Below are 27059 nucleotides of genomic sequence, written 5' to 3'. Positions count from 1 at the left end.
GGATGAGCTAGAGCGCCCCACAGCCAGGAAGTATAAGACACTGCACAGCCTCCCAAATATGAGAAGAAGAACAGAAGCTGCAGGAGGAGGAGCAGGAGGAGGAGGACGCAGCTGCAGGTAGAGCTGCCGGCACCGATCAGGTAATCACCAGCATCCATACAAGCTGCGACTTCTGCAAGTCCCCCATATACCGCATTTCTACTGCTATATCCCACCTGTAGAGGACTCTACACTATATACTCTTCTGCTCTATATACTGCTGTACTACTCTGCCGCTCTTCTCCCCATCAGGGGGCAGTGGGGGTGGTGAGGAGGTAATTAGGTTACCGACAGATAAAGTTTTTCTTGCTGTTTGCTGCTTCCCCAGTGGAGGTGCGGGTATGTATAGAGCACAATGGAGGAGGAGGAGGTGGTAGCATTGGGAAGTGAAGGCTTCTTCTAGTGTCCTCTGGAAGAAAGAGATCAACAGGAAGCCCGAGCGGTGCAGCCTCCTCCTCAGTGGCGTCTGTAATTAGCACTTGATTTGGGCAGGTTTGTATTGGGGAGTTCTGCTCCGGTAGAAGCAGTCACTAGGGCAGGAGCTGCTGGGAGTTGCAGTTCTATGATGGCTTTTTTTTTTTTTTATTAATGATGAGTGTAGACCCAGGAGGTTGGAGAATAACTCAAGACTAATAAGTGAGTGACTATTCTAGAGATTAGTAATTGGTGGTGGGGGGATTTGGCTGTTCCAGCTCTTTTCTGTCTTTTTTTTTGGGTGACCTGCTGACTAATCATACATACAGAATAGTGATCTGACAATACTGCTGCCCCCACTGGTGCTAGTGTAAACTCCACAGTATGACTGATTGTGCTAGAGACAAGAAGAAGGGACTGGGCTATATACTATTCTGCAATATGTCTGCCAGCCATGGGGCCTGATAAAACTGGAGCTACTACTGCCCCCAGCAATCCCACCTCTCTACAGCCCTGGTCTGTGTATAGTGTAGAGGAAGGGGAGGGGGTAGGGTGGTGATACATTTTGGTAATTTCTTTTATCTCTATTACTAGGTGTCTTGCAGTAGTTTCTGTTTCTTCCCTTTTTTGCTGTTCTTCTAACTTCCATCTAGTGACTCACAAAGGGAAACCACTTCACACCTTCTAAAGCAAGCAGCAAACTTCATTTACATCTGATTCCATTATTTCCTGAGCTGGAAGAAAAGTTTGCTGGAGTTGCCACAATAGAGGCTGGCTAGTGGCAGCTTGGAGTGAGCTTGTCTGGTCTGAGGAAGCCATTTTCCTATGAGCTGTGTGTGGAGTGGTTTGTTTCTCCTTGGTGTTATCTAATTGTATCTTCTTAGCCATAGTAGCCCTGGTCTTTATTAGGTAATTGGATGAGTACAAACTTCTGGATTTTACATATGATATACTTAAATAAATTGACATTATGATATTTGCTAAATATATTTTTTAGCTTTATATATGTGTATCTAAATTATAGATTTACCCAATATAATGCTAATGTATTGCATAAATAATATATATATATATATATATATATATATATATATATATATATATATATATATATATATATATATATATATATATATATATATATATATATATATATATATATATATATATATATAAATTATTTTTATGTTAGTACATACTTTCAGCCTGCTACTACTTAAAGCATGTATAGAAATGGTGTTTCATGGAAAGATTGTGTCTCATTCAACAACCTATGAGGGGTGTGGAATGTTCTCCAAACATATGTTAATTATGGCAGGGGGGTCTCTGGGAGCTTTGTGGCAACAAACATGACTTATTTAATAGAAAATTCTCTTTACACTGTCTTCAAACAAAAGGACATTGTTCTTATGGTGGATACTTCTTATGCACCTAGCCCTTGCCTTGTGCTTTAAAACTGATACCTTTTATTGATATTTGCATAACTGTGGGGACAAGTATACAGATTTTTTAATGTAAATGACAAAAATAAAGTGTATATGTATATACTATATTATATACACTTCTCTTTCAGAAATTATGTGTGTGTGTATCTATCTATCTATATATATATATATATATATATATCTATATCTATATATCTATATATATATATATATATATATATATATATATATATATATATATATATATATATATATATATATATATATATATATAATATATAAAAATTAGGTTTTTATTTTTTTTTACTTAATATTGTTCTGTGTTGGAAAGTCCGATTGAGGTTACTGTACTAACCTTTTTTGCTTTTTATCTTTACAGATTCAGCTGTTATGGATTATTTCTTCATTGACTTTCCACCTGGCCTTCGATGGAAATGTTTGTATTGACTATGGACCATTCTCTTTTATCCATTTGTGGCTTAGGAATGCCCTATCTCTGATTTGTGCCTTAACAAGGACACTTGTGCTCCTCTCAATCCATGTGTTGCCCATATCTTTTGTTCTGATCTAAAAGGGGCAAAATTGCCATATTACATTTTAAAGCTGGCACCAACAATGCCCAATCAGTCTCTGACTGAATTTGTGGACAGCCCTGAAGTCCTCGCTAGTGCTGTCTGCTCTAAAATGGAAAGCGCCCGTTCATTCCGAGCTAAGAAGCGACAGTTTGCCATCTCCCAGAAGACATTACAGGAGAGCTTTCTGATACCAGTCGAAGGAGAAGGGACTTTTGATTGTATGTTTTGCAATGAGACCTATGCGACTCACGAGGAACTTGGAAAACATGTTCTGTCCCGGCATAAAGCAACATTACTTGAGCCCTCTGTCCTTTGTGTTGAAGCGGAGTATATTGGCCCCCAGGATAAGCGCACAAAGATTGATAAGGGGTCCGCAAAGCAGGATAAAAAGAATGACGATGAAGTGTTTCACTGCGAAGTATGTGATGAGACATTTACTGACTTAGCTGACTTGGAAGCCCACATAAAGAAGCACAAAGAATCCTTCTTATTCTCTTGCAATATTTGTGGTAGAAGATTCAAAGAGCCATGGTTTCTAAAAAACCATAAGCGGACCCATTCCACCCGAACAGGAGGGAAAAATAAACCAGTGATTCCGGAGACTCCCACTACTATAAACGAGGTTGTCCAAGAACAGGTGGTCAAAAATGTCACCTCACCCTATAAGATCTGTATGGTGTGTGGCTTCCACTTCCATGATAAAAAATCCCTATTGGAGCATATTAAAATGCACTGTAAAGGATTGAACGTGGAGAGTGGTACAGAGTCTGCCACCAAGAAAGAACAAGAAAATGTCCAGAGGGAAGAATTGATGGGTTTCCTAAATCTAAAACCAAAAACCAAAGAGCCCGAGCCATCCAATACATCGATCAAAGAACTGGACCCCTTCATCACCTACCAAGCTTGGCAGCTGGCAACAAAAGGCAAAGTGGCTCTAAGCTTTGGTCGTGTGAAGGAGCCATCCGCTGAAGTCAACATGGAAACTGATTCTGAAAAGGATGAGATCATGGATACCTGGAATAAAGGAAAGATGACTCAGTCTGTTCCCCTCGAGGATATGGACACTGCCAAAGGTGAGGACTGTACTAAAGTTGCTCCTTCACAAGATCTGGTGGAGTTTGAAACCCCAAAAAGACAAGAGGAAGTGAAGGTCAAGAACGAGCAGGATAAAAGTCCGTTCTGCATCGACTGTGGGAAGTTGTTTAGGACCTACCAACAAATGGTGGTGCATTCCCGTGTCCACAGAAAGGACCGGAGTGATTCTGAATCCTCATCCATGAGTCACATTGAAGGATTGCTGCCTACCAGCTCTCCAGATACTCCAGCCAGTGTGGAGGATCGGGAGACTGTCAAGATGGAGGAAGTGTCTGAATCAGAAGGTGTGGGTGGAGATGACCTAACGAGTGGTAAGAAACTATACAGTACTACTGTGGAATCTGTCTCTCACATGACTCCTCACTCAAAAGTACCTAAAATACTTAGTGCAGTATGGATGTGAGTTGTGTCCGTCATACTAAGGTTTTCTAAAATGAAGAAGGAAATCCCAGATATTTTCGTAACAATGATGCATCCACATTCTGCTTTGTCACCTTTTCCATGTTAGTCATTTAGATGCTTAGATTGCCGCCTAGTGGTGCATGTGGGTAAATGTAATACCTGTTGAAGCAGTTTACAAAAAGACCTCATTTAGACGCATTTGATTCTTGTACAATTTCTATCCTTGATTTTCACTGATCTAGCTCTTACCCATTATAGTTTGAGGTTCTTCACATAGGATTTTTTTTTCAGACTAGCCCACTAAAAAAAGAAAGTGTGTGTGTGTGTGTGTGTGTGTGTGTATATATATAATTCATCCATAGACCTCATATACACCAGAGTCCCCAAATTATAGCATTGCACCTCTGGCATTAGTATGTGTACATCTTTCTGTTGGATCCAGTACTTCTGGTCTAGGCTTGGCTGGCAATACATTTTGTTTTATTCTTTTTTTTGTGACGTGTAATAAAGGAATCCCTTTTAATACACTCATGTCTTTGTTTTTTTTTCCTATGTTAGTAGAGAAAATTGACGATGGACAACTAATACCAAAAACCAAAGGCATTCAAGCTTCCAGGGAATGCAGTTTCTGTGGAAAGAGCTTTCGCTCAAACTATTACCTCAACATTCATCTCAGGACCCATACAGGTAAATGGCTTTGTAATGTGGCTTCCCCATATTCAAAACGTATCGTCTATCCACAGGAAAGATAAATGTTTGATACCTGGGAGCGGTAGTGAACATATGTGACCACCACTCTAATCACTGTTCTGCCAGTGATAGCCGTGTGCTGTATTCAGCGCTGTTCCGCACTCCCATGAATTGTAAATAGATTGGTGGACAACCATGAGCACTACCTCACCTCTTTGCCTCTTTGACACGGTATCTTGTGATCAGTCCCTTATGTTTACTGTTGACATGTGCTTAGTGTCTGATTATTAGGGTGCAATAACTGAGACGCCCACTAATCACAAGAAATGGGGTGCATAAATTGCATCAGAGGGGGAGCAGTATGTGCTCACTAAATTAGGGGACCCCCTTTTTTTGTGATCGGTGGTGTCCCAGCCATCAGACTCCTACCAATCGGACACATATTACTTCTACAAGGGATCTCTTGCTCATAATGCTTCAGTAGCTGACTTTTAGTAGTAGATATTTCCTGTATTAAAAACAATCTATAGTTTTCATAATGTGTTTTTTTTTTTTTGTTGTTTTTTTTCTCAGTTTGATGGTAGCATAGTTTACAGTAGGTAATCTGATAATTTGGAACCTATTTCTGCCACAAAATTACGAATTAATTTAGGATTGCCCTAAGTAAGATGCTGGCACTTTATAAATGCTTGTCTTTTTTTTTGTGCTGGCTGAAGATTTAGGTCTGTGATTTCTACTCGCCAGTTATTTGCCTTCTAACAATTTTATTCTTTGGCAGGTGAAAAGCCGTACAAATGTGACTTTTGTGATTATGCTGCTGCACAGAAAACTTCCCTGAGGTATCACTTGGAGAGACATCACAAATTTAAGCCTGGAGAATCTAATGCCCGTGTGAGAAGCATCAGTAAGAGTTTACAGTTATTTAAGAAGTCCCCAGATCCTCCTCAGGCCAACGTCCAAGTAAGCAAAATGCCCAAGACACCCATCACTGATACCAAAGAGGACATTCTGTCAGCCAAACCTCCCAGGAGGATGTCGGCCCTGCGCAACAAATTGGTGAATACAAACCAACTCTTCAAATGGGAGAATTTGGACACTTTCAAGAAAGAGCTGGAGGAAGAGCAGCCAAGGTCATCCAGTAGTACGGAGGAGATGTCACTAGCTTGTCAGGAAACCTTAGACATGGAAGTGTGTTCAAATGAAGAGGAGACCTCGGAGGAAACTCCAGTCTTTGCACCTCACAAAATAGAGGATCTTGAATCAGTTCCATTGGACTTGTCTGTGAAATCACAGAACACACCTGCCACTTTATATAACCGTGCCTTATTCCCGGTGCATACCTGCCTATACTGTACTTACAGAACCTTATACCCTGAGCTGGTGATCTTACACCAGAAACTGGCCCACAAACAAAACCATGATCTCCTTCACAAAAATGGTAGCAGGAGTAAAAACCCAGGACTTGTCCTAAAAATGAGGCGCACTGGTTGTCCCTCGGCTTTAAAAGGGGTGGATGTGTCTCCTATGCTGCTGGACGGTGCTAGGATAAAAACATCTGCACCGGCCATTACAAAGACCCCCAACCACGATAAACCCAAACGGGCACCTGCACAGTCAAACAAGGTAACTAAATCAGAAACTGACTGTAAAAGCGTCGGGCAAGAGAATAAATTTCAAAGTGGCCAGCAGGTCGGCAGCTATAGGTACCTGCAGGCCGATCTTCAGAGCATCTCCAACTTGTTAGACAGGATGCCGCAACCTGAACAAAAGCTTTTTCCCTGGCCACCAAACCCCCAGACCAGCAGTGGAAACATGAATGGCTCCCTGCACCCCTCTCAGATGATGCCATCATTGTTTGGTGAGAACCCATTTACCAGATCTCAGGAGGAGCTCAGCCCCTTCGCACAGAGGATCGTACAAGGTATGTCGATCCCTGCCTCTAGCAGCACCTACACCAATGCTGACATACTCAGGAGACTTCACCCTAGTCAAGTCAACATGCACAATCTGGAGAGGCCTTCTATCAAGTCAGGTCCATCAGAAATGACCAATAATGTACCGTATCCATGTGAGATGGATCCTCGTTGGAACCTCTTTAAGCCTTACGAGCAGCCACCAACACCAGCTGGATCACCGCTCGCTGTCAGCAATCCTCCAGTCAACCAGGGATCTGATGAGTCTGCTGAAGGTAATCTTATATCCATTTTTAATCTTACATTTGGACTAATGGGCACAGCCGTAGATTCTTATGCTGCCGTGTAGTGTCTTAGTATGTTATAGTAATATGTAGGTATTCTCTGTGGTATATCTCCATTATTTCACTTGATGAAGGCATAATAATGAAATTCATTAGTGCATATTATTAAAATGAATGTTGCTTTCCCATCTTTGTGGACAGGTGATAACTGGCTGATCACTGGGGGTCCTACTACTGATTCCAAGAGCGGGTTGTTCTGAAATGAGTCTTTTAGGCCACATTCACACGTTTAGTATTTGGTCAGTATTTTACCTCAGTATTTGTAAGCCAAAATCAGGAGAGGAACAATCAGAGGAAAAGTATAATTGACACATGCACCACTTCTGTATTTATCACCCACTGGTTTTGGCTTACAAATACTGATGTAAAATGCTGAACATGTGAACATGGCCTTATGGATTCTCCCCACAGCGCCATTCATTGTTTGTAGGGCTGCCAGAGATTGCCGATTACATTTCTGTGGTACCTTCTCAGGTTCAGTCAAGATTCAAAGGGTTTAGCAATCAAAGTTATCACCTATCCTGTAGACAATTTCTATTATTGATAATGATTTATACTTGAAACCAAATTGATTTTTGTGTAATATCTGTCCTTTCCTGCAGGAAAACAGAATGTAAATCGGCGAATGGCCAAGCGAGGTTTTGGACCAAATGAGAAAAGACCTTAACAGAGTTTTAGGGGGTAAGTGCAAACTTATTTTTTATAGGGACAAGCCCCCTGAGTTCTAATGGGAGATATAGAAGTCAATAGGGGGCTTTGTGTAATAATAAGTCTGTTATTAAAAATGACAATTTTATAATGGGGTAAACATGTGACTGCATAATACATTAATCTGACTTGTCTGTGACATTTTGTCACATGAATGTCTTAGAGCTACCGTTGGGCTGTAAAGAAACAGCCAGATCACAGTCTTTTACTACTTGTATTGTTGTGTGCGACTTGTGACCAAAAAAATCCTACAGGTTTAGTTGACATTTATGTATTTTTTTTTAACTATACCACCATGGGTCACAACACAACTTCATTGTCAATCCTTGCATGTGAAATTGCCATCTTCATGTCACAGGGTAGCCCTTGCCTAATTCTGATAAAGCATCCACCCTAAGTTTGTGTCTAAATGTGAAATGTTTCTTGTTGCAGACCTGGAGGTTCCTGAAGTATCCACCGAATGCTCACAAGCTGCTACATATCATCCGAAAAGTGTCCATGAACTCTACAGAAACTGTGAATGTATTTTTGAGTGACTCTAGAACTCCCTATTTATTTTTTTTCCTTTAATATACTGTATTTGAAACTCTGTGACTGTTCATTGTATACAGAGTTATATTTTTGGCATTGACTGACTGATTTATCCTCAACGACCAAATACAGCGAGAGTCTGATCTTTACTTGAGAAGCCCTTGGAATTTTTTGTTTTTAATTTTTATTTTTTGGGGCTGTTTTTCCATGTGTGTGAATCGCTGGGAATATTTTTTTTTTCACATCTCTGTACTGTTTTTTTTTGCCACATAATAGATGGCGAAGACCTCAGACGGATTTTTTTTCCCTCTGGAGCCCGTGTGTACATAGGGTTCACCTCTAAGGGCTGCATCGCCCCTTCCTGGATGCACATTCTTGCCTTAATCTGACTCCGTTCCAGACTTGCTTTCCATGGAATTCCCATCAGTTTTGTTTCACATGGTCACTTTTTTATATCTATATATTATTATTTTTTATTTTATTTCAACTATTATAAAAAAAATATGGATTTTATACACCTGCTAATGACTTTAGCAATGGCAATGTGTCTGCACTGGATGTGGATCTGGAAGATGTTCCCCCACAAACTGTAGAAGCCTCAGGTATACTGTGGAAATGACTGTTCCTGGATGTTTGCGCCATTATATATATGGCTTGTGTATATTGGGGTACACCGAGATGTCCTTTTTATACATCAATGCAAACTGTTCTTTGAAGATCTGGAATGACCTCCCTCTCCCCATTATGTATGAACACACTGTGAAAGATTTACCCTACTAGTCAGGTTGTGTGACTTTATTTTTCTTGCACTACTCCAAATGCTGTATGGACGCCATTTGCTCATTCAAGGGATGCCCTATCCATGCTGTCTTTAACTAGTTGCCACATATAAAGGACTTTTAAGGGTCGGTACATACCCTGTTGTGAATCCTCGTGTAAGTTGCAGAAAATGTAACCCCCTCTTCATTGAAAATTGCAGCATTTCTGTTACGTGTGGACATACCCAATGTCACATTCTTAATTTCGGACAGACTGTTTAATATCATCGACTTGAGCTAAGAACAGAGCTGGCACCAAGATCGGGGTAGAAAGAAAATAATTCCTCCCTGTAACCCCTCCATTTATCTCCACTAGCTGCTTAAAATGGGGTACATTCACATTTTAAGTACATTTCTACAGGTTGAATCTACATCTATCCCTATATTGACATGTGCTGATTCACTGAGGAGAGGGGGGCTGGTTTACAAGGCGTCTGCCCCTTCCGTATTTATCAATCCTGATCACTCAGTATTAATCATTGGGATGCTCCCCCCACACACACACACCGTGTTCCTCACATGCCTGTTATTCATATTGTATTTATTTCATGACTCTGCTCCAGATCGTTCTATTTATTTTTTATTTTAAGTTAGGTTTTCTGCCATGTGAATTGTTTTTTGTTTTTTTTGGGGTTTGTAAATATAGTTTGCGGTGTTTTGCAATTATTTTTGTGTTTGTGGTGTTCTTGATCTATCAGAAATTTGCAGGGCAGAGGAAACTTCAGAACTATTCTCCATCACTTTTTGCTTTGTTAGGACACCCACTGCCATGTATATGAAAGGGGTTGCAGAGCTGCGCAGTACTCCCTGCATTTACCTGCACAGTGTCACTTTCAGGGACATGCATAGAGCTTCGGCTTGGCCACAATCACTGCCGTTGTTCCCTCCATAACTAATTATTGGGAGCTCTACTTGGATGTAACTCAAAGCAGGGGCAGACATATCATTCGTGCAACCTGGGCAGCCACACAGGGGACCAAGAGGTAAGGGGGTCACTACCACCTCCAAAAGAGGTGGAATTGTGCATTATGATGAGCTATTGGATGGCAAAGAGCTCATATATTGTTCTGACTGTGTTCACTTAAGGTTTCGCAGTCAGATCCCAACTGAGCAGAAAGCAATAGTATATTTGAGCACTATGCTCTCACTTTCTGTAATGGAAATAAACCTTTTCAAAAGGGTTTCTCAATAGATACATGCCTGCAGCAGAAGGTGGGGTTAATCGGCGTACACTGCTCTCCTGGGTTGTCCAACTCTAGGAGGAACGGGTAGCTGATAAAGCTCGTCTTGCCAGCAACAATTACCGATGCAAGTCCCTGGGCCCACCGGAGAATCCTCTGGTATTCCGGTGCACCAGTCCAACCCTGGATACATTATCACTTCCAAAGGAGCTAGTACTGTCTATATGCCTTCCATTCACCACAGGAAATCATTGCACATTATATATATATATATATATATATATATAATCTTACTGTAAAAAAAATGTAGTTTTCTCTACTTTCCTAGGAGTCACATACTTGCTATATGAATAGCGAGGCACACATTTTTGCCTCTATCTTGTGAATGAAGGCTTGAGGGAATAATAGAGTACTGTGTATACTGAACATTTTTCCAGCATATACATTTGCACTAACAAAGAGTACACCTAGAATAATTTAGATTATACACTATATGGTCAAAAGTATTGGGAAACCGACACAACACCTAAAAGTTCTTTTATGAAATCCCATTCTAAGGCCGGTTTACTCCAGCCGACTGGCGGTGTTAAACGACTGCTGATTGTCTGACTGCATTTCAGCAGCACACAGAACAAACGGTAATTGATCGCCTACACAGGATGATGTGCTGCTGAGAAAATGATTTTTTTTTTAATGCAAACATAAAAAATCATTTCACCTGATGAACGAGCTTTTTGCACGGTCATCAGCTGATTGGCAGCCTATTTACACTGCCCGATTATCAGGAAGCGAGCCTTCCTGGTAACACTTGATCACAATAATCAGCCAGTGTAAACCTACCCTAAATACATAGGCATTAATATAGAGTTGTCTCCCCCCTTCGTGGCCATAACAGCTACAGCTCTTCTGAGAAGGCTTTCTACAAGATTTTCGAGGGTGACTGGGGATTTTTTCCCATTCATCATGTAAAGCATTTGTGAGGTCAGACTGATGCTGGAAAAGAGTTGTTGGATTGGGTTCAAGTCTGAGCCGCTGGTTATGTTATTTCCCACCAAACTCCCCCAACCATGTCTTTATGGAACTTGTGCTCTGTGCAGTCATGCGAAACACAAATGGGTCTTCCCCAAACTGTTCCCACAAAGTTATAACCGTATAATTATCCAATATGTCTTGAAGCATTAAGATTTCCCTTCACTGGAAATAAAGTACCTAGGTGAAGCCTTGAAAACCCCATAGCATCACCTTCCTTCACCAAACTTTACAGCGGGCACAATGCAGTCAGGCAGGTAATGTTCTCCTGGCATTCACCAAACCCAGACTCTTCCATCAGATGCCAGAGAGATGTGTGATCTATAAATCTACAGAACACCTTTCTACCGCTCCACAACCATTCTGTCATAAATGTTAGTAAAGGCAGACTGCATGGTCAGAGACTGGGTGTTATACACCAGGGGTGATGGGACTGAATGAAAAACCTGAATTCAATGATTAATAAGTGTTCCAATACCTTTGTCCACAGAGTGTATCATGGGTACAGCTTCATCATGTGCATAACTCTGCAAACCTCCAAAATTTAAGAGATTGTGCCAAAAATCATTCATAAAAGAGTGAGCAGCCTCAGATTGGATATTTTTTTCTACATATCATAAAACAAAACTGCTCAGAAGAGTCTCTATCGTCCCCAAAAAGGGCATGACTTACTAGCAAAAGTTGGATCTGAACTTCCATGTTGAGGGATCCCACAAAGTGAAAAAGCAAGATGCCGCTCTCTGCACTGAGCGCTGCTGCGTGTATTACTAAGCTGTCACCCAATGCTGACATAATGAGAGCGATTACTGTTCAGTAGTAGTGGCAGTTCTCGATTATAACAAAGAGTGAGATTTTGCGAGAACTCTATTTCACTGCGAGAGTGCGTGATAGCAACACCGCAGAAGAAATGCTAGCACAGGCTTCCAGTATCCTTTGTTTCAGATGCTGCACATCTCGTATCTTCACAGCATAGACAATTGCCTTCAGATGACCCCAAAGATAAAAGTCTAAGGGGGTGAGATCGGGAGACCCTGGTGGCCATTCAACTGGCCCACGACGACCAATCCACTTTCCAGGAAACTGTTCATGTAGGAATGCTCAGACCTGACACCTATAATATGGTGGTGCACCATCTTGTTGGAAAAACTCAGGGAACATGCCATCTTCAATGCATAAAGAGGGCAACACATCATCATGTAGCAATTTCAGATATCCAGTGGCATTGAGGTTTCCACTGATGAAGAATGGCCCCACTATCTTTGTACCCCATATACCACACCATACCATCAAGATACGAGATGTGCAGCATCTGAAACAATGGACACTGGAAGCCTGTGCTAGCATTTCTTCTGCGGTGTTGCTATCAGTGTGTCAAGAGTGGGAGAAGAGGGTTGCATTGACAATCCAACACAATGGGCAGCACTTTGAACACATTTTATAAGTGGTCATAAACTTGTAAAAAACTCATGAAAGAATAAAGTTACGTTAAAACCAAGCACACCATTGTTTTTCTCATGAAATTCTCAATAGGTTTGATGTGTCACATGACCCTCTTCCCATTGAAAAAAATTAAGTTGGATCTAAAATGGCCGACTTCAAAATGGCCACCATGGTCACCACCCATCTGGAAAAGTTTTCCCCCTCCCATATACTAATGTGCCACAAACAGGAAGTTGATATCACCAACCATTCCCATTTAATTTAGGTGTATCCATATAAATGGCCCACCCTGTAGAACAACTCCAGTTCTATCGGTCAGTCCAATAGGTTAATAAACCTGAAACCTGAATATTTAAGACTGTAAAAGTGAGGTTTTGCCTTTCTTAGAATATTGCTGTGTGCAGATGACGCGCCCCCAGGGCCGTGGGGTACTCGGCAGCCGGGCCTATGGCTGCTTGCAGGGGATATCACGGTGGCTGGCCCGGTCCGTGACCCAGGGCGGTCAGTGCAAAAGGGGGATATTTTTAGAAAGGTCGTGACGCCACCTGTGGTGCCTGGTGAGGATCACCAGCGCTGCAACAGTCCTCTGAGGCAGATGTTAGGGCAGCTTGTGATGGGACGGCTCCCCACAGGTGGACCAGGCCTCAGGGCAGTGAAGTGAGAGAGCGTGGGTTGCGCTGGGCGTTGTAGTGCAGGGGAAACAATGGCGCCGATGAAAGAATGGACGGAGGCAGTACAGTGCAGTCATCCGAGATTTTGCTCACAGTTCTTAAGACACTCCACAGGTGCACTGTACAGGTGAAGGCCTCCCGCGTCGCGCTGCGTTCACCGGGCAGGGGTTCAATCCTTCCTCAGGCGGCTTGGGAATACCTGGCAGAACCCCACTTTCTCATGTTCCTATTTTGACCGTCTTCACACTGGGTCCTTCTCCCTCCTGCTCTGTTCTGCCCACTCTGAAACCTGTTCGGGTACTCTGAAGTCCCTCCTGCCCGTCGGAATTACACAGACTTGCTTGACCCTCAGGGGACTAGAATGCGGCTACGATCCCTCTGTCTTCTGACAGATGCGGGGCGTATGGGTGCCGTCCTGGGTGCCGTATGGGTGCCTCCCTGCTCCCCTCCTGGGCCTCCTGACCTGGCCCTACTTGTGGAACAGAGCTCCTAATGAGCCTCTGCTCCCGAACTGTTCTTCTGAACTGCTCTCCAGAACTATCTAACTGAACTGCCACCGTAAGATGGCTTCCCTATCTTATACTCCTACCAAAGTGCTCCCTCTAACTACTTCCTCCACCCACACCCACTACTGGTTCCCCCTACCTTTGGGTTCCCCCCACTCCAGCCAGGGTCAGGGCTCAGCAGAAACATACATTGCGTCTTGCCCCTCCGGCCGGCCTGGAGCAGTGTAGTGTTGGATGTAGGTGTTGGGGTTCCGTGCAGCACTTCCTCCTTACCTGAGAGAAGGGAGACACCACACCTCTGGGTGAGGTACAGTACCTCTGTGGCGACTGAACCCTCAGAATTATTATGCAACTAAATGAAAAACTTAAATTTTCATGTTACAGTGAGAATAATAACCGAACAACTCATTGTACAAAATACATTTCTGACATTTCAAAAAATATATCAGTGACCAATATAGCCCCCCTTTTTTTTTCAGTAACAGCCTTAAGCTCCATCCATGGAGTCTGCGAGTTTCTTCATCTGTTGATGATCCACTTTTTGGGCCGCACCAACCACAGCCCCAGACACTGTTCAGAGAGGGGACTGTTTTTCTTCACCGTAAATCTCAAAGTTAAGAAGACCCCACAAGTTCTCAGTAGGGTTTAGGTCAGGTGAGGACAGGGCCATGTCATTATTCTTTCATCTTTAAGGCCTTTACTGGCAGTCGAGCAGTGGAGACTTCAATGCTACGATGGAGCATTGTCCTGCATAAAAATCATGGTTTTCTTGAAAGATGCAGACTTTTTCATTTACCACTGCTTGAAGAAGATGTCTTCTAAAAACTGGCAGTAGGTTTGAGAGTTGACTTTGAGTCCATCTTCAGACCGAAAAGGTCGAACTAGCTCATCTTTAATAATCCCAGCCCATAGCAGTACCCACCTCCACCTTGCTGGCATCTGAGGCGAAGTGGTATTCAGATGGACATAACAGAACCTCCTGGAAGAAATTTCTTTATGGTTAACAGAACCACATCTAGAATATGGGATCCAGTTTTGGCCTCCACATTTTAAAAAGGATATTCGAAAATTAGAGTCTGTTCAAAGGCAGCAACTAGATTATTACAAGGGATTGAAGGCTTCTTATATGAGGAGAGATTGGAAAAGTTGGGCTTGCTTAGCTTAGAAAAAAGACATCTCAGAGGAGATTTCACTTATATGTATAAATACATGTGTGGTCAACACAAAGGACGGGTACATGACTTATTCCTTCCAAAGACCATACAAAGGACTAAGCGGCACTCACTACAGGTGGAAGAAAGGCGATTCTGCTAAATAGGAAAGGGTTCCTTACCGTTAGAGCCCTAAGGCTCTGGAATGCCTTGCCAAAAAGGTAGTACTGGCAGATATCATAACAGCTTTTAAAAAAGGGCAGGATGGTTTCCTCAGCAAAAATGGTATTGTGGGTTATAGATAATTTAGTGTCAAAGAATTTATAATTGGTAGAAAAAGGTTGAACTTGGTGGACCTAGGTCTTTTTTTCAACCTACAGTTATATGAAAAAGTTTGGGCACCCCTATTAATCTTAAGCTTAATGTTTTATAAAAATTGGTGTTTTTGCAACAGCTATTTCAGTTTGATATATGTAATAACTGTTGGACACAGTAATGTTTCTGCCTTGAAATGAGGTTTATTGTACTAACAGAAAATGTGCAATCTGCATTCAAACAAAATTTGACAGGTGCATAAGTATGGGCACCTCACCAGAAAAGTGACATTAATATTTAGTAGATCCTCCTTTTGCAAAAATAACAGCCTCTAGTCGCTTCCTGTAGCTTTTAACGGGCTCGACTCGAGTATAATGGAAGTCAATGGGAAACTCAAGCATTTTTCTGGAAGACCCTAACAAGACGGCTGGAGAGGCAGGAAAATCGCTGAAATGGATGGAAACAACAGCCCTCAAATGGAATGGGAACAGTATGGGGAAGATGCCTGGATGCATCTCTGACTCTCAGGTCGCTGCTGGGATAAATATTGACAGAGCATTACTCCACTTTTACGGACTGACAATAAAACATACAAAACCAAAGCTAAAATTAATTTTATAGGAAAAAAATGTTAGGAAACATCTTTCCTGTATAATGACTTGTGTATAAGTCAAAATTAAAAAGAGAAAAAAAAAAAGCCCACCTCCTCCACCCCTTAATAGCCGGGCCATCTCTTGCCTATAACTTTAGTATATGACATAGTAGAGGGGGGAACTAAAACTACACCCACCGGTAGTCACCGGTAATTTTAACATTTTACTACCTTATCTTGGCATATGGTGTGTGTGACATGGTCAGACACATACTGTTTAATTTATGAAGGAGGGTCTCACAAAGCCTATGCAAAAAATGCAAGTACTGCCAAAAATTAGAAGTAGGAGGGACTCCGATACACCCTATATTAGACATAAAGGAGGGCCTCATACACATTCTGTTCAAATGGTCATGTAGTAGTACTCCTAGACTTGTAATGCCTATGCACTAAGTGCTAGGGCTGCCAAAAATTAGAAGATGGGTGTCACGGGTGTGTCAGAGGTGACAGTCACCCTGCAGTTGGTTGCAGGAGATCTGTACTTTTGGCATTACAGATATCTTCTTAGAGGCTGGCTGTCTCTAGGACCCAGCGGCTACCTCCGTCTGGCTAATTAGCTCCCTGGCCTGGGTGTATAAATACCTGGTGTGTCTGAGAGGGAGGCGCCAGCAATATTAATTTCTAGTTGTGAAACTTTAGCAAGAGCAGTACTTTGTTACTAACCCTAATTGTTTAAAGTTACTGCTGTATATAAATAGAATCATATCAATCTTTGACTGTTTCCGCCTCGTGATCTCTGTGCCTTGCATCGAGACTCCTGCATTACATTTGGTGTAGTTGGCAGGATGCAAAATTCAGACACAGAGATGTCGGACCAGTCCGTGACCAAGCTTGGCAGGGGAAATATACCCTTGGGGGCTATGCTCATCAATCTTCCCAAGTTCATGGGGAGCAGCGTGCCACTGTGGGATTGGGTAGAGAAGCTCCTGATTCTTGACGGGGAGGCCCGTCAGATGGTTATGTACTGCCATACTAGTTGCCAGTAAGAAGGTGTTTCAGCAACTTGTGCAAGTCAGCCAAATTCAGAAGTTACCTGCTGCCTCACAGTATCTTGGCAAAGTATTGATACCGCTCGAAGCCACAATGACACACAGTGCCGGTGGGACAGACTGTACTCACTATGCCGGTATTGGCCCATGTATCCTTAGAGGGTGTGGTTGTCCAGATTGAGCCAATAGAGGGAGAAGAACGATCTCCGAAAAACTGGTTGCTCGCACCCTGGCCACCTTGCAACAGGGACGAGTACATGTGTTCTGTATAAACTCATATGGAGCAAGTCTATAGTTGATGCTCCAACAAGAAATGGCCCGAGTTTGTATAATGCCGGAAGATCTCACCAGAGCTGATGCTATTGGACTGACACCTGAGGGAGGAGACCCGTGGATCTTACCAGTGTCGCTCGATAGTCAGGAGAACAGAAGTGAACCACTGGCTGGATGTCACCTCATAGAACAGATGGAGGCCAACCTTACAAAATTTTCCACGAGGCAAGTTGGACAGGTTGAACAGTTATTACAGCAATATCGAGGGGGTGTTTGCACAACATGAAGATGACTTTGAGTGCACTCAGGCTATTCAGCACGAGATCACTACAGGAACCACTGCTCCCATTCAAGAGAGGTATCGGCAGATCCCACCTCAAATGTACCAGGAGGTGAAAGAACTGCTGGCCCACATGCTGTGCAATGGCTTGATCCGCGAGAGCCAGAGTACCTGGGCGGCCTCCATCGTGTTAGTTCGGAAAAAGTACGGTACCCTGAGGTTCTGTGTGGACTACCAGAGGCTAAATGCGTGTACTGTACAGAACTCCTATCCCTTGTCCAGAATCGAGGAGTCCCTATCCGCATCGGGCAAAGCCAAGTATTTCTCCTCCCTCGATTTAGCCTACTGGCAAGTCCCGGTGGCTGTGAAAGACCGCCCGAAGACAGCCTTTGTCCGCCCTATGGGCCTGTTTGAGTTCAACCGGATGCCTTTCGGACTGACAAATGCACCAGGAACCTTTCAGCGTTTGATGAAAAGTTGCTTGGTGGATCTGAACTTAGAAGCCACTTTGATATATCTAGATGACATAATCATCAGAGATGAGCGAGCACTAAAATGCTCGGGTGCTTGTTGCTTGAACCGAGCAATTCCTAATACTCGAATGCTCGTTATGAGTAACGAGTATAATGGGAGCCAATGGAAAAGCAAAACTTTTTTCCAGCAGAAATAAAATAAAGGAGGGTCTCATACACATTCTGTTCAAATTGTCATGTCCCAATTTGCGCACGTGCGGCCCACGGCTTCAAGAAAGTGGGCGCTGAGAAAGCACTGATGCACTCCGCTCTGCTCACCACCGATACTGGGTCTGCAGCATCGCCACACTTCTGACACCGCTGGCTTCCTGAGGAAGGGACCACCACCGCCTCAACCCCCCGGTAAGCCTGCATTCGGACTATAAGATGCACCCCCCCATTTTCCTCCCAAATTTTGGGGGGGGGGAGTGCATCTTCTAGTCCAAAAAATACGCTAATAACGATAAATTGTGAACAAGTTTTTTGAGGCTTATATATCCAACGAAATCTACCCAAGAAGATGGATGAGCAATATAATACCCATAAATTTTGAACAAGTTTTTTTAGGGTTATATACCAAGGAAATGCACTCCAGACCACAGAATGTTCTATGGGTGAGCAATATAATACTGATAAATTTTGTAACAAGTTTTTGGAGGATTATTTACCACCTAAATATACCTAGGAGCACGTAATACTCTATGGGTGAGCAATATAATACCGATAAATTTATTTATATGTGTAGTAGAGGGGTTACAAGGACACTAAACTTCAGGAAGGCAAATTTCCAACGGTTGAGAGATGATCTTAGTGCAATAAACTGGGACTATATCCTGAGACATAAAGCTACACAAAGCAAATGGGAGACATTTATTAGCATCCTGAATAGAACCTGTGCACAATATATACCCTATGGGAATAAACATGCTAGAAATAGGAGGAAACCACTATGGCTAAATAGAGCTATAAGGGGCACAATAAGTGACAAAAAGAAAGCATTTAGAGAAGTAAAAAGCAAGTAGGTAGTGATGAGGCATTAAATAAATATAGAAAATTAAATAAATTCTGTAAAAACCAAATCAAGGCAGCAAAGATTGAGGCAGAGAGAATCATTGCCAGAGAAAGTAAAAATAACCCCAAAATATTCTTTAACTACATAAATAGTAAAAAACTAAAAAATGATAGTGTTGGCCCCTTTAAAAATAGTCTGGGTGAAATGGTGGATGAGGATGAGGAAAAAGCCAATATGCTAAATGATTTTTTTTCAACCGTATTTACACAAGAAAATCGCATGACAGAAAACATGATTAGTGATAACAAAAATTCTCCATTAAATGTCACTTGCTTAACCCAGCAGGAAGTACGGCGGGGTCTAAAAATCACTAAAGTTGACAAATCCCCGGGCCCGGATGGAATACACCCGCGAGTACTGCAGGAATTAAGTAACGTCATAGATAGACCATTATTTTTAATCTTTAAAGATTCCATAATAACAGGGTCTGTACCACAGGACTGGCGTATAGCAAATGTGGTGCCAATATTCAAAAAGGGGACAAAAACTAAACTTGGAAATTATAGGTCAGTAAGCTTAACCTCTACTGTGGGTAAAATCCTGGAGGGTTTCCTAAGAGATGCTATACTAGAGTATCTGAAGAAGAATAACCTCATGACCCAGTATCAACATGGGTTTACGAGGGACCGTTCCTGTCAAACTAATCTGATCAGTTTTTATGAGGAGGCAAGTTCTGGACTGGACCAAGGAAATGCAGTGGATGTTGTGTATATGGACTTTTCAAAAGCTTTTGATACGGTTCCACACAAAAGGTTGATACATAAAATGAGAACAATGGGGATAGGGGAAAATATATGTATGTGGGTTAAGAATTGGCTCAGTGATAGGAAACAAAGGGTGGTTATTAATGGAAAACACTCAGACTGGGTCTCAGTTAACAGTGGGGTACCACAGGGGTCAGTATTGGGCCCCCTTCTTTTTAACATATTTATTAATGACCTTGTAGGGGGCATACAGAGTAATATTTCAATATTTGCAGATGACACTAAACTCTGCAGGGTAATCAATACAGAGGAGGACAATTTTATATTACAGGAGGATCTATGTAAACTAGAAGCTTGAGCTGATAAATGGCAAATGAGCTTTAATGGGGATAAATGTAAGGTAATGCTCTTGGGCAGAGGAAATAAAATGTATAATTATATGCTTAATTGTAAAACACTGGGCAAAACTGTAACTGAAAAAGACCTGGGTGTATTGGTGGACGACAAGCTCACGTTTAGTGGCCAGTGTCAGGCAGCTGCTGCAAAGGCAAATAAAATAATGGGATGCATTAAAAGAGGCATATATGCTCATGAGGAGAACAGAATTTTACCTCTATACAAGTCACTAGTGCGACCACACTTAGAATACTGTGTTCAGTTCTGGTCTCCAGTGTATAAGAAAGACATAGCTGAACTAGAGAGGGTGCAGAGAAGAGCGACCAAGGTTATTAGAGGACTGGGGGGTCTGCAATACCAAGACAGGTTATTACACTTGGGGTTATTTACTGTGGAAAAAAGAAGGCTTAGGGGTGATCTTATTGCTATGTACAAGTATATGAGGGGACAGTACAAAGACCTTTCTACTGATCTTTTTACTCTGAGGCCTGAGACGGGGACAAGGGGGCATCTTCTACGTCTGGAGGAAAGAAGGTTTAATCCTAATCACAGACGGGGATTCTTTACTGTAAGAGCAGTGAGACTATGGAACTCTACCGCATGATGTGGTAATGAGTGATTCACTACTAATATTTAAGAAGGGCCTGGATGCCTTTCTTGAAAAGTATATTACAGGTTATATATACTAGATTCCTTGATAGGGCGTTGATCCAGGGAACTAGTCTGATTGTCTTATGGAGTCGGGAAGGAATTTTTTTCCCCAATGTGGAGCTTAGTGTTTGCCACACGGGTATTTTTTTGCCTTCCTCTGGATCAACATGTTAGGCTATGGGTTGAACTAGATGGACTTAGTCTTCCTTCAACCTTAAAAACTATGTTACTATATAAAAAATTTATTTATTTATTATTGTTAGGTGATCCCTTTCTTTTTTGCCTTACTTATTTTTAATGTGGTCATCTGCTGCAGATCTACCAGTTCTCTGAATGCTGAACTCTATATAACCCCACCCACACCACTGATTGTCAGCTTACTGCCTGTGCATAGTGTACACAGAAATCAGCCAATCATTGGTTGGGGGGGGGGGGGGGGGTTATACAGAGCTCATGAATATTAATAACCACATGACAGCAGGGTTACTAGTCCTCTAGTGATAATTTCCTCCTGATAAAAATGTGATTTTAGAAAATCTACAGCAAGCAACCCAGTAAGTGACACATTGCTGGAATCAGGGTCTCTGTCTCTACATTTCACTGCTCTCATATTAGGTGGCAACAACCTGGGGACAAATTCTCTTTCAAACTGTGATCATTAAGACTTAATCTAATTTTGCTAGGGTAGAGCATTCCAGAGAAGTGGTGCAGCTCAAAAAAAATCTTGGGGATATGAGTTTGGATAATGGAAGATATTACTTTATCTTCATACATTTGAGGTTCATGGTCGCCTGACCTGAGAAGCCTCATACACATATTAGGCATTGAACTCAGGTCAGGAGAACTGCGGCCAGTCTGGAAATAGAGGTATATACACGATGACGTGTGAAACTGGCCTTAGTCAGTTTTCAGATTTATGTTTTTGATATATTTAGAAAACCAAGTAGTATTTAATTTACACTTCACAAATGATTGCTACTTTGTGTCGGTATATCATATAAAATAATTTATAACAAAAGCGGAGAAATAAATGAGGGCAACCATACTCAGATGTATAGTTGTCAGGGTAAGAAGACAGAATTAAGTTGCTTCCTTTCCCCATAGGATTAAAGGTGAATTGTTGGAATATGTTTAGTGCAACAACTCCATTTCTGTGTATGTAAATGTTCTATTGCTAGGTTTGTGTATTGTCTATAAAGTTAAAAAAATAAAAAAACCTCCCAGAGGCTCACACATAGAAAAGACCATGTGACTGTGTTCAGTTTCCTGTGTCTGTGCATGAGAGGAGAAGCAGCCTGCTGATGCTGCACAGAGACACTTAAGATATGTATATTCCTGATTCCACAAAGCCTATCATATCTGTACCTGTTTATAGCTAATTAAAGCTTTGTTCTGTTGTCAATACGCTTTGAGAGTATCCTGAATGATCCGCTGCCAACAGGTTATGGGCCCAGCGTGACACAGAACTCCAGCGTGACACAGAACCCCAGGAGTTACACAGAAGAGTAATACTGCAACAGAAGTCCAAACCAAAAGCAGCACAGAGAAACAGAGAAGATGTCCACAAGCAGGGATCACTGCAAGTTCTCAGTGCAAAGTCTCACCAATCAGAATTATCAATCTTGGAAATTTAAGGTGAAAATGCTGCTCATAAGAGCAGGTAAGTGGAAATATACGCAGGAACAAGTGCCTCATCCATTACCAGATGATTGGCTACAGAAGGATCAGGAAGCACAAAGCACTGTCTCCCTCAGTGTAGATGATGATCAGATTGTGCATATATGCAAATGTGCAACTGCAAAAGAGATGTGGGATGAATTACAGAAAGTGCATGAAAGATCAAATCTCAGCAATAAGCTTTATCTCTTGAGAAAACTGTATCAGTCTAAGCTAAGTGATGGGCAGAATATGCAGGACTATATAAGAAACACCCTAGAGATTGTGGAGTGTCTCAGGGGCATTGGAGAAGAAATTAAAGACTTTCATGTTGCTGCACTACTATTAAGTGGTCTTCCAGAATAAAGTTATGACACACTTGCCACTGCACTAGATGCACAGCCAGATGATGAGCTTACACTAGAATATGTCAAAGGCAAGCATGTAGATGAATTCAAGCGAAAACCACACAATGTAAGCAGCAGTAATAAATCTAGAGCAGAAACAGCATTAAAGACACAGGACCTAAAAATAAGAGCAATCTAATGGAAACTTGTGAATGTCTTGTCTGTAGAAAGCCCGGCCACCTTAAAGCAGACTGCAGAATTTGGAAAGCAAGAATGAGCCAGCTTAAAAAGCAGAACAGTGATCAAAATGTGAAAACAGCTGTAGAGGAAAAGTGTGCATGTGTTGAAACTGCATTTAATACCAGTACAGGCTCATCTGCAAAGCATATGTGGTGTATAGACTCTGGTGCTAGCAGCCATATGACGAATAACAATGATTTCTTCACTGACCTTGATGAAAGCAAGTCAGAAAAGGTCATCTTAGCTAATGGTCAATGTATGACTTCAGAAGGAGTAGGAGACGGCTATCTTCACTGTTCAGTTTCCTCAGCACAAAGCAGAAAGATCCCAGTAAAGGATGTTCTCTATGTTCCCAGTCTTGAAAGAAATCTTCTGTCAGTAAAGAAGCTTACTCAAAAAGGCAATGTAGTTACTTTGAAAGACAACAGCTGCATTATATCAAAGAACGCTCACACTCTTGCAGAAGGAAAAATCGAAAATGAACTTTATCAGCTAAAATGCAAAGAAAGAGTGTACAGTGCTAGACAAGATCTGTCCCTCCTGACAGCATCTACATACCGCAACTAACATGTCACAAGGTAATTTAATACTGTCATACATGTGAACATGTTAACAAAACAGGCTTATAGGCCCCAGTTCATGCATGTACCCCACATGGATTTAATTGAATGCATGTTTAGAATAGGGCACCTTTTGATCTTATGCACAGGGACTTATTGGCAGTAGCTGTATCAGCAGATTATATATGCCCCTTATTTATAGGCTCTGCTACCATCATCAGAATATCTTCTACATGTGATACTATGATTTGTTCATATCATAGTGTCTAATCTAAATCGTAACCTGCCAATTATTCCCTCTGCAAACTTTTTCTATCTATATATATATATATTGGTGCAGCAGTTATTATTTTCCCTATGGGTATTGTGGATTTTTTGCCATGAGTGATATGGTCTTGTTTCTCCCTGGTGTTTTCCACATGCCAAATTGGTCATATCTCTCACATTAACCAACACCTATTTAATATAATGTTTTATCCTTTCTATTTATAGCTCAATAAATATATATTTTCATTAAGAGCTTTTTCTCTGGCTACTCTTTTGGGGACTTGTGCTAAGTACAAGCATAGCTGATATTTTGGCTACATTTCTCTCTTTTTGGGTTTAAGATCTGCATAAGAACTGTATCCATATATGGCACAGACGTCTTGGGCACAGAGACCCAGAAGCAATAAGGAAGCTAGGTCAACTTGCAAATGGTGTGGAAATCAAGCAATGTAGTCAAATGATGAAGTGCACTAGCTGTCTTATAGGGAAAATGTCCAGAAAATCCTTTCCTAAAGTAAGCACCACTAGATCTGCACAGGCACTGGATTTGATACACACAGATGTTTGCGGTCCAATGAGTGTTCAAGCTCCAAGCAAGAAGAGATATTTTCTCACATTTATTGATGACTACTCCAGATTTACAGTCGCCTACCTGCTTCACAGTAAGGATGAAGTTTCACAGAAACTTGAAGAATATCTTGCTGTAGTATTTAACAAATTTGGAAGAATGCCAAAAGCCCTGAGTGCAGATAATGGGACTGAATATACAAGTGGTAAGGTGCAAACCATTTTGAAAAAGAATGGAATCGTGTTCCAGACTACCATCCTATACAACCCAGAACAGAATGGCATTGCAGGGAGAAAGAACCGCACTCTCTGTGAAAGTGGAAGAAGTATGTTGTTTGATGCGAATCTACCTACAACGTATTGGGGAGAAGCCATCACGACAGCTTGCTATCTTCAAAACAGACTGCCAGGTAAAGCCACAAATAAAACTCCATATGAGCTATGGAACTGTGAGACGCCTAACTTGAAGCACCTAAGGATATTTGGAAGCAAAACTTTTGTGTATGTTCCCAAAGAAAAATGTTCCAAGTGGGAATCATGTAAAGCAAGGAGTCCTGGTGGGCCATAGCGAAACTCAAAAGGGATACAGAATCTTGCACCCAGAGACCAACACAGTAACAATCAGCAGAGACGTAGTGATTGATGAAAACTCAGTTTCGCTCAAATTCCATGAAGTTACACCAGTTATTCAAGCCAAGAGACAAGAACAAGAATCTCAATTGCCAAACCCAGACACTGAAAAAGAAAACACTGAAGTCTGGATAAGCTCTGAAGCCAGCAAGAAAGAAACAGAAGAACCAAGTCAACCTCCAGTTGAGAGATCAGAAAGATCAAACAAAGATATCCCAGCTTGACGCCTTTCTTATATGGTCAGAACACTTCCTGAACCAATTTGAACTGTCAGAAGCCAAAGGTGCGTCAACACCAATGGATCCATCCTACTTAAAGTTGGAAGGAGAAGAAGATCTGCTACCCACCAATGAGAGTTACAGACAAGCAGTGGGGGCGCTTCTGTATATAGCAACCACAACTCGTCCAGATATTACAGCCGCAGTTGGAATTCTCTGCCGACGTGTAAGCAAGCCACGCCAAAGAGGCTGGAACGCAACTAAGAGAATTCTACAATATCTTAAGGAAACTCAAAGGCTAAATATTAAGATATCTGCATCAGGAGATCTCACTCTCAGAGGTTATGTGGATGCAGATTGGGCTGGAGATACAAGTGATTGGAAATCAACAAGTGGTTACTTGTTCAAGTTAGGAGAAAATTCAATTTCTTGGTCCAGCAGAAAACAAGTGTCAGTCGCATTGTCTTCTACAGAAGCAGAATATGTGTCAGCTGCTTATGTAAGTCAAGAAGTTATTTGGTTGAAACAACTTTTGGAAGATTTCGGCAAGCCACTAGCTCAGCCAACAGTTATCTATGAGGACAACCAAGGATGTATTAAACTTGCCAGCAGTGAGAAGATTAGTGCAAGGACTAAACACATCGACGTTAAACATCACCACTTACGTGACTTAGTAGAACGTGGTGTACTAGAGTTTGTTTATTGACAAGATGTTAGCTGATGGTATGACAAAACCATTGCCAAGAGCCAAGTTTGAGGACTTCAGAACCGCAATGGGACTAACAGGATAAGTAGTTATTGAGTGGGGGTGTTGGAATATGTTTAGTGCAACAACTCCATTCCTGTGTATGTAAATGTTCTATTGCTAGGTTTGTGTATTGTCTATAAAGTTAGAAAAAAAAACTCCCAGAGGCTCACACACAGAAAAGACCATGTGACTGTGTTCAGTTTCCTGTGTCTGTGCATGAGAGGAGAAGCAGCCTGCTGATGCTGCACAGAGACACTTAAGATATGTATATTCCTGATTCCACAAAGCCGATCATATCTGTTCCTGTTTATAGCTAATTAAAGCTTTGTTCTGTTGTCAACACACTTTGAGAGTATCCTGAATGATCCGCTGCCATCATGAATAGTCTCCTTTATGTACTTCTGAATGTTTATAATAGAGACCAAATACATGAGTCGAGTGGATGAAAATGGAGAAGCATTTGAAAAAGCATTTGAATTAATTGCATTAACAAAACCTTCCACTGAGGGGAGCCCTTGGACTACATTATCAGCAATTCGCACTATGGCTGACAGATATGTTACCAGTATTATCTGTTCATTGGTGGTTTTCTTTATTTCCCTTTGTTTGTGACAATGGAAGGTAAGTGATTCCCATATACAGAACCCTAGAGGATTTATTTTGCTAAACCTAATACGTATCAATTATAGTCATATTTATCATGAAATCATGTGCCATCTCACCCCAGAAAAATGAAAATGCACAAAAATTAAGGTGGACTGTCCATTTAAGAGCTTTGTCAGCAGTGCTAGAAGTTTGTGACTCTATTTTATTAATTATTATTATTATTATCACGGTTGGATTTAAAGAAACCCTGCACTGAAAATAAATTGTGCCCTCAAGGCTGGAAGTGGGCGCATAACACAGTTTTGAATAGCATGCAAGAACTGCAGTGAAGACTGACACAAGCAAAGAGGATAGAATTCAGATTTCATTCAAGGCTTTTTAGGTTGGGTTCTAGCCTTGTATTCACTGCACATAGTGATTGTTG

General features: G+C 41.6%; 1 protein-coding gene and 1 pseudogene across 2 annotated transcripts; both read left to right on the top strand.

Annotated features, from left to right (window-relative positions):
* Nucleotides 1-9640, top strand: ZNF217 (zinc finger protein 217). 2 transcript variants are annotated; one of them, XM_073682743.1, is made up of 6 exons: nucleotides 1-140; nucleotides 2278-3879; nucleotides 4529-4657; nucleotides 5439-6848; nucleotides 7520-7598; nucleotides 8058-9640. In XM_073682743.1, exons 2-5 carry the CDS (start codon nucleotides 2514-2516, stop codon nucleotides 7582-7584), a joined length of 2970 nt encoding a protein of 989 aa, XP_073538844.1. In that variant the 5' UTR covers nucleotides 1-140; nucleotides 2278-2513; the 3' UTR covers nucleotides 7585-7598; nucleotides 8058-9640. The 2 variants fall into 2 exon arrangements, with proteins under 2 accessions (XP_073538844.1, XP_073538845.1); XM_073682744.1 differs by lacking the exon at nucleotides 1-140 and adding an exon at nucleotides 328-675.
* Nucleotides 9641-23607: 13967 nt separating this feature from the next.
* On the top strand, nucleotides 23608-25955 carry LOC141271477 (uncharacterized; annotated as a pseudogene).
* Nucleotides 25956-27059: the final 1104 nt, after the last annotated feature.

The sequence above is a fragment of the Phyllobates terribilis genome, unplaced genomic scaffold (genome assembly GCF_046119375.1).
Source record: "Phyllobates terribilis strain yellow unplaced genomic scaffold, ASM4611937v1 Scaffold_5__5_contigs__length_657084704, whole genome shotgun sequence".
NCBI lineage: Eukaryota > Metazoa > Chordata > Amphibia > Anura > Dendrobatidae > Phyllobates > Phyllobates terribilis.
The sequence above is the reverse complement of the archived record's forward strand: the minus strand, read 5'-3'. Positions and strand labels throughout refer to the sequence as shown.

Coding starts and splice junctions, on each gene's coding strand:
- ZNF217 (XM_073682743.1), top strand. CDS start 2,514: ATGCCCAATCAGTCTCTGACTGAATTTGTGGACAGCCCTGAAGTCCTC. Junction 3,880..4,528: donor TGGAGATGACCTAACGAGTG/GTAAGAAACTAT, acceptor TTCCTATGTTAG/TAGAGAAAATTGACGATGGA. Junction 4,658..5,438: donor TCATCTCAGGACCCATACAG/GTAAATGGCTTT, acceptor ATTCTTTGGCAG/GTGAAAAGCCGTACAAATGT.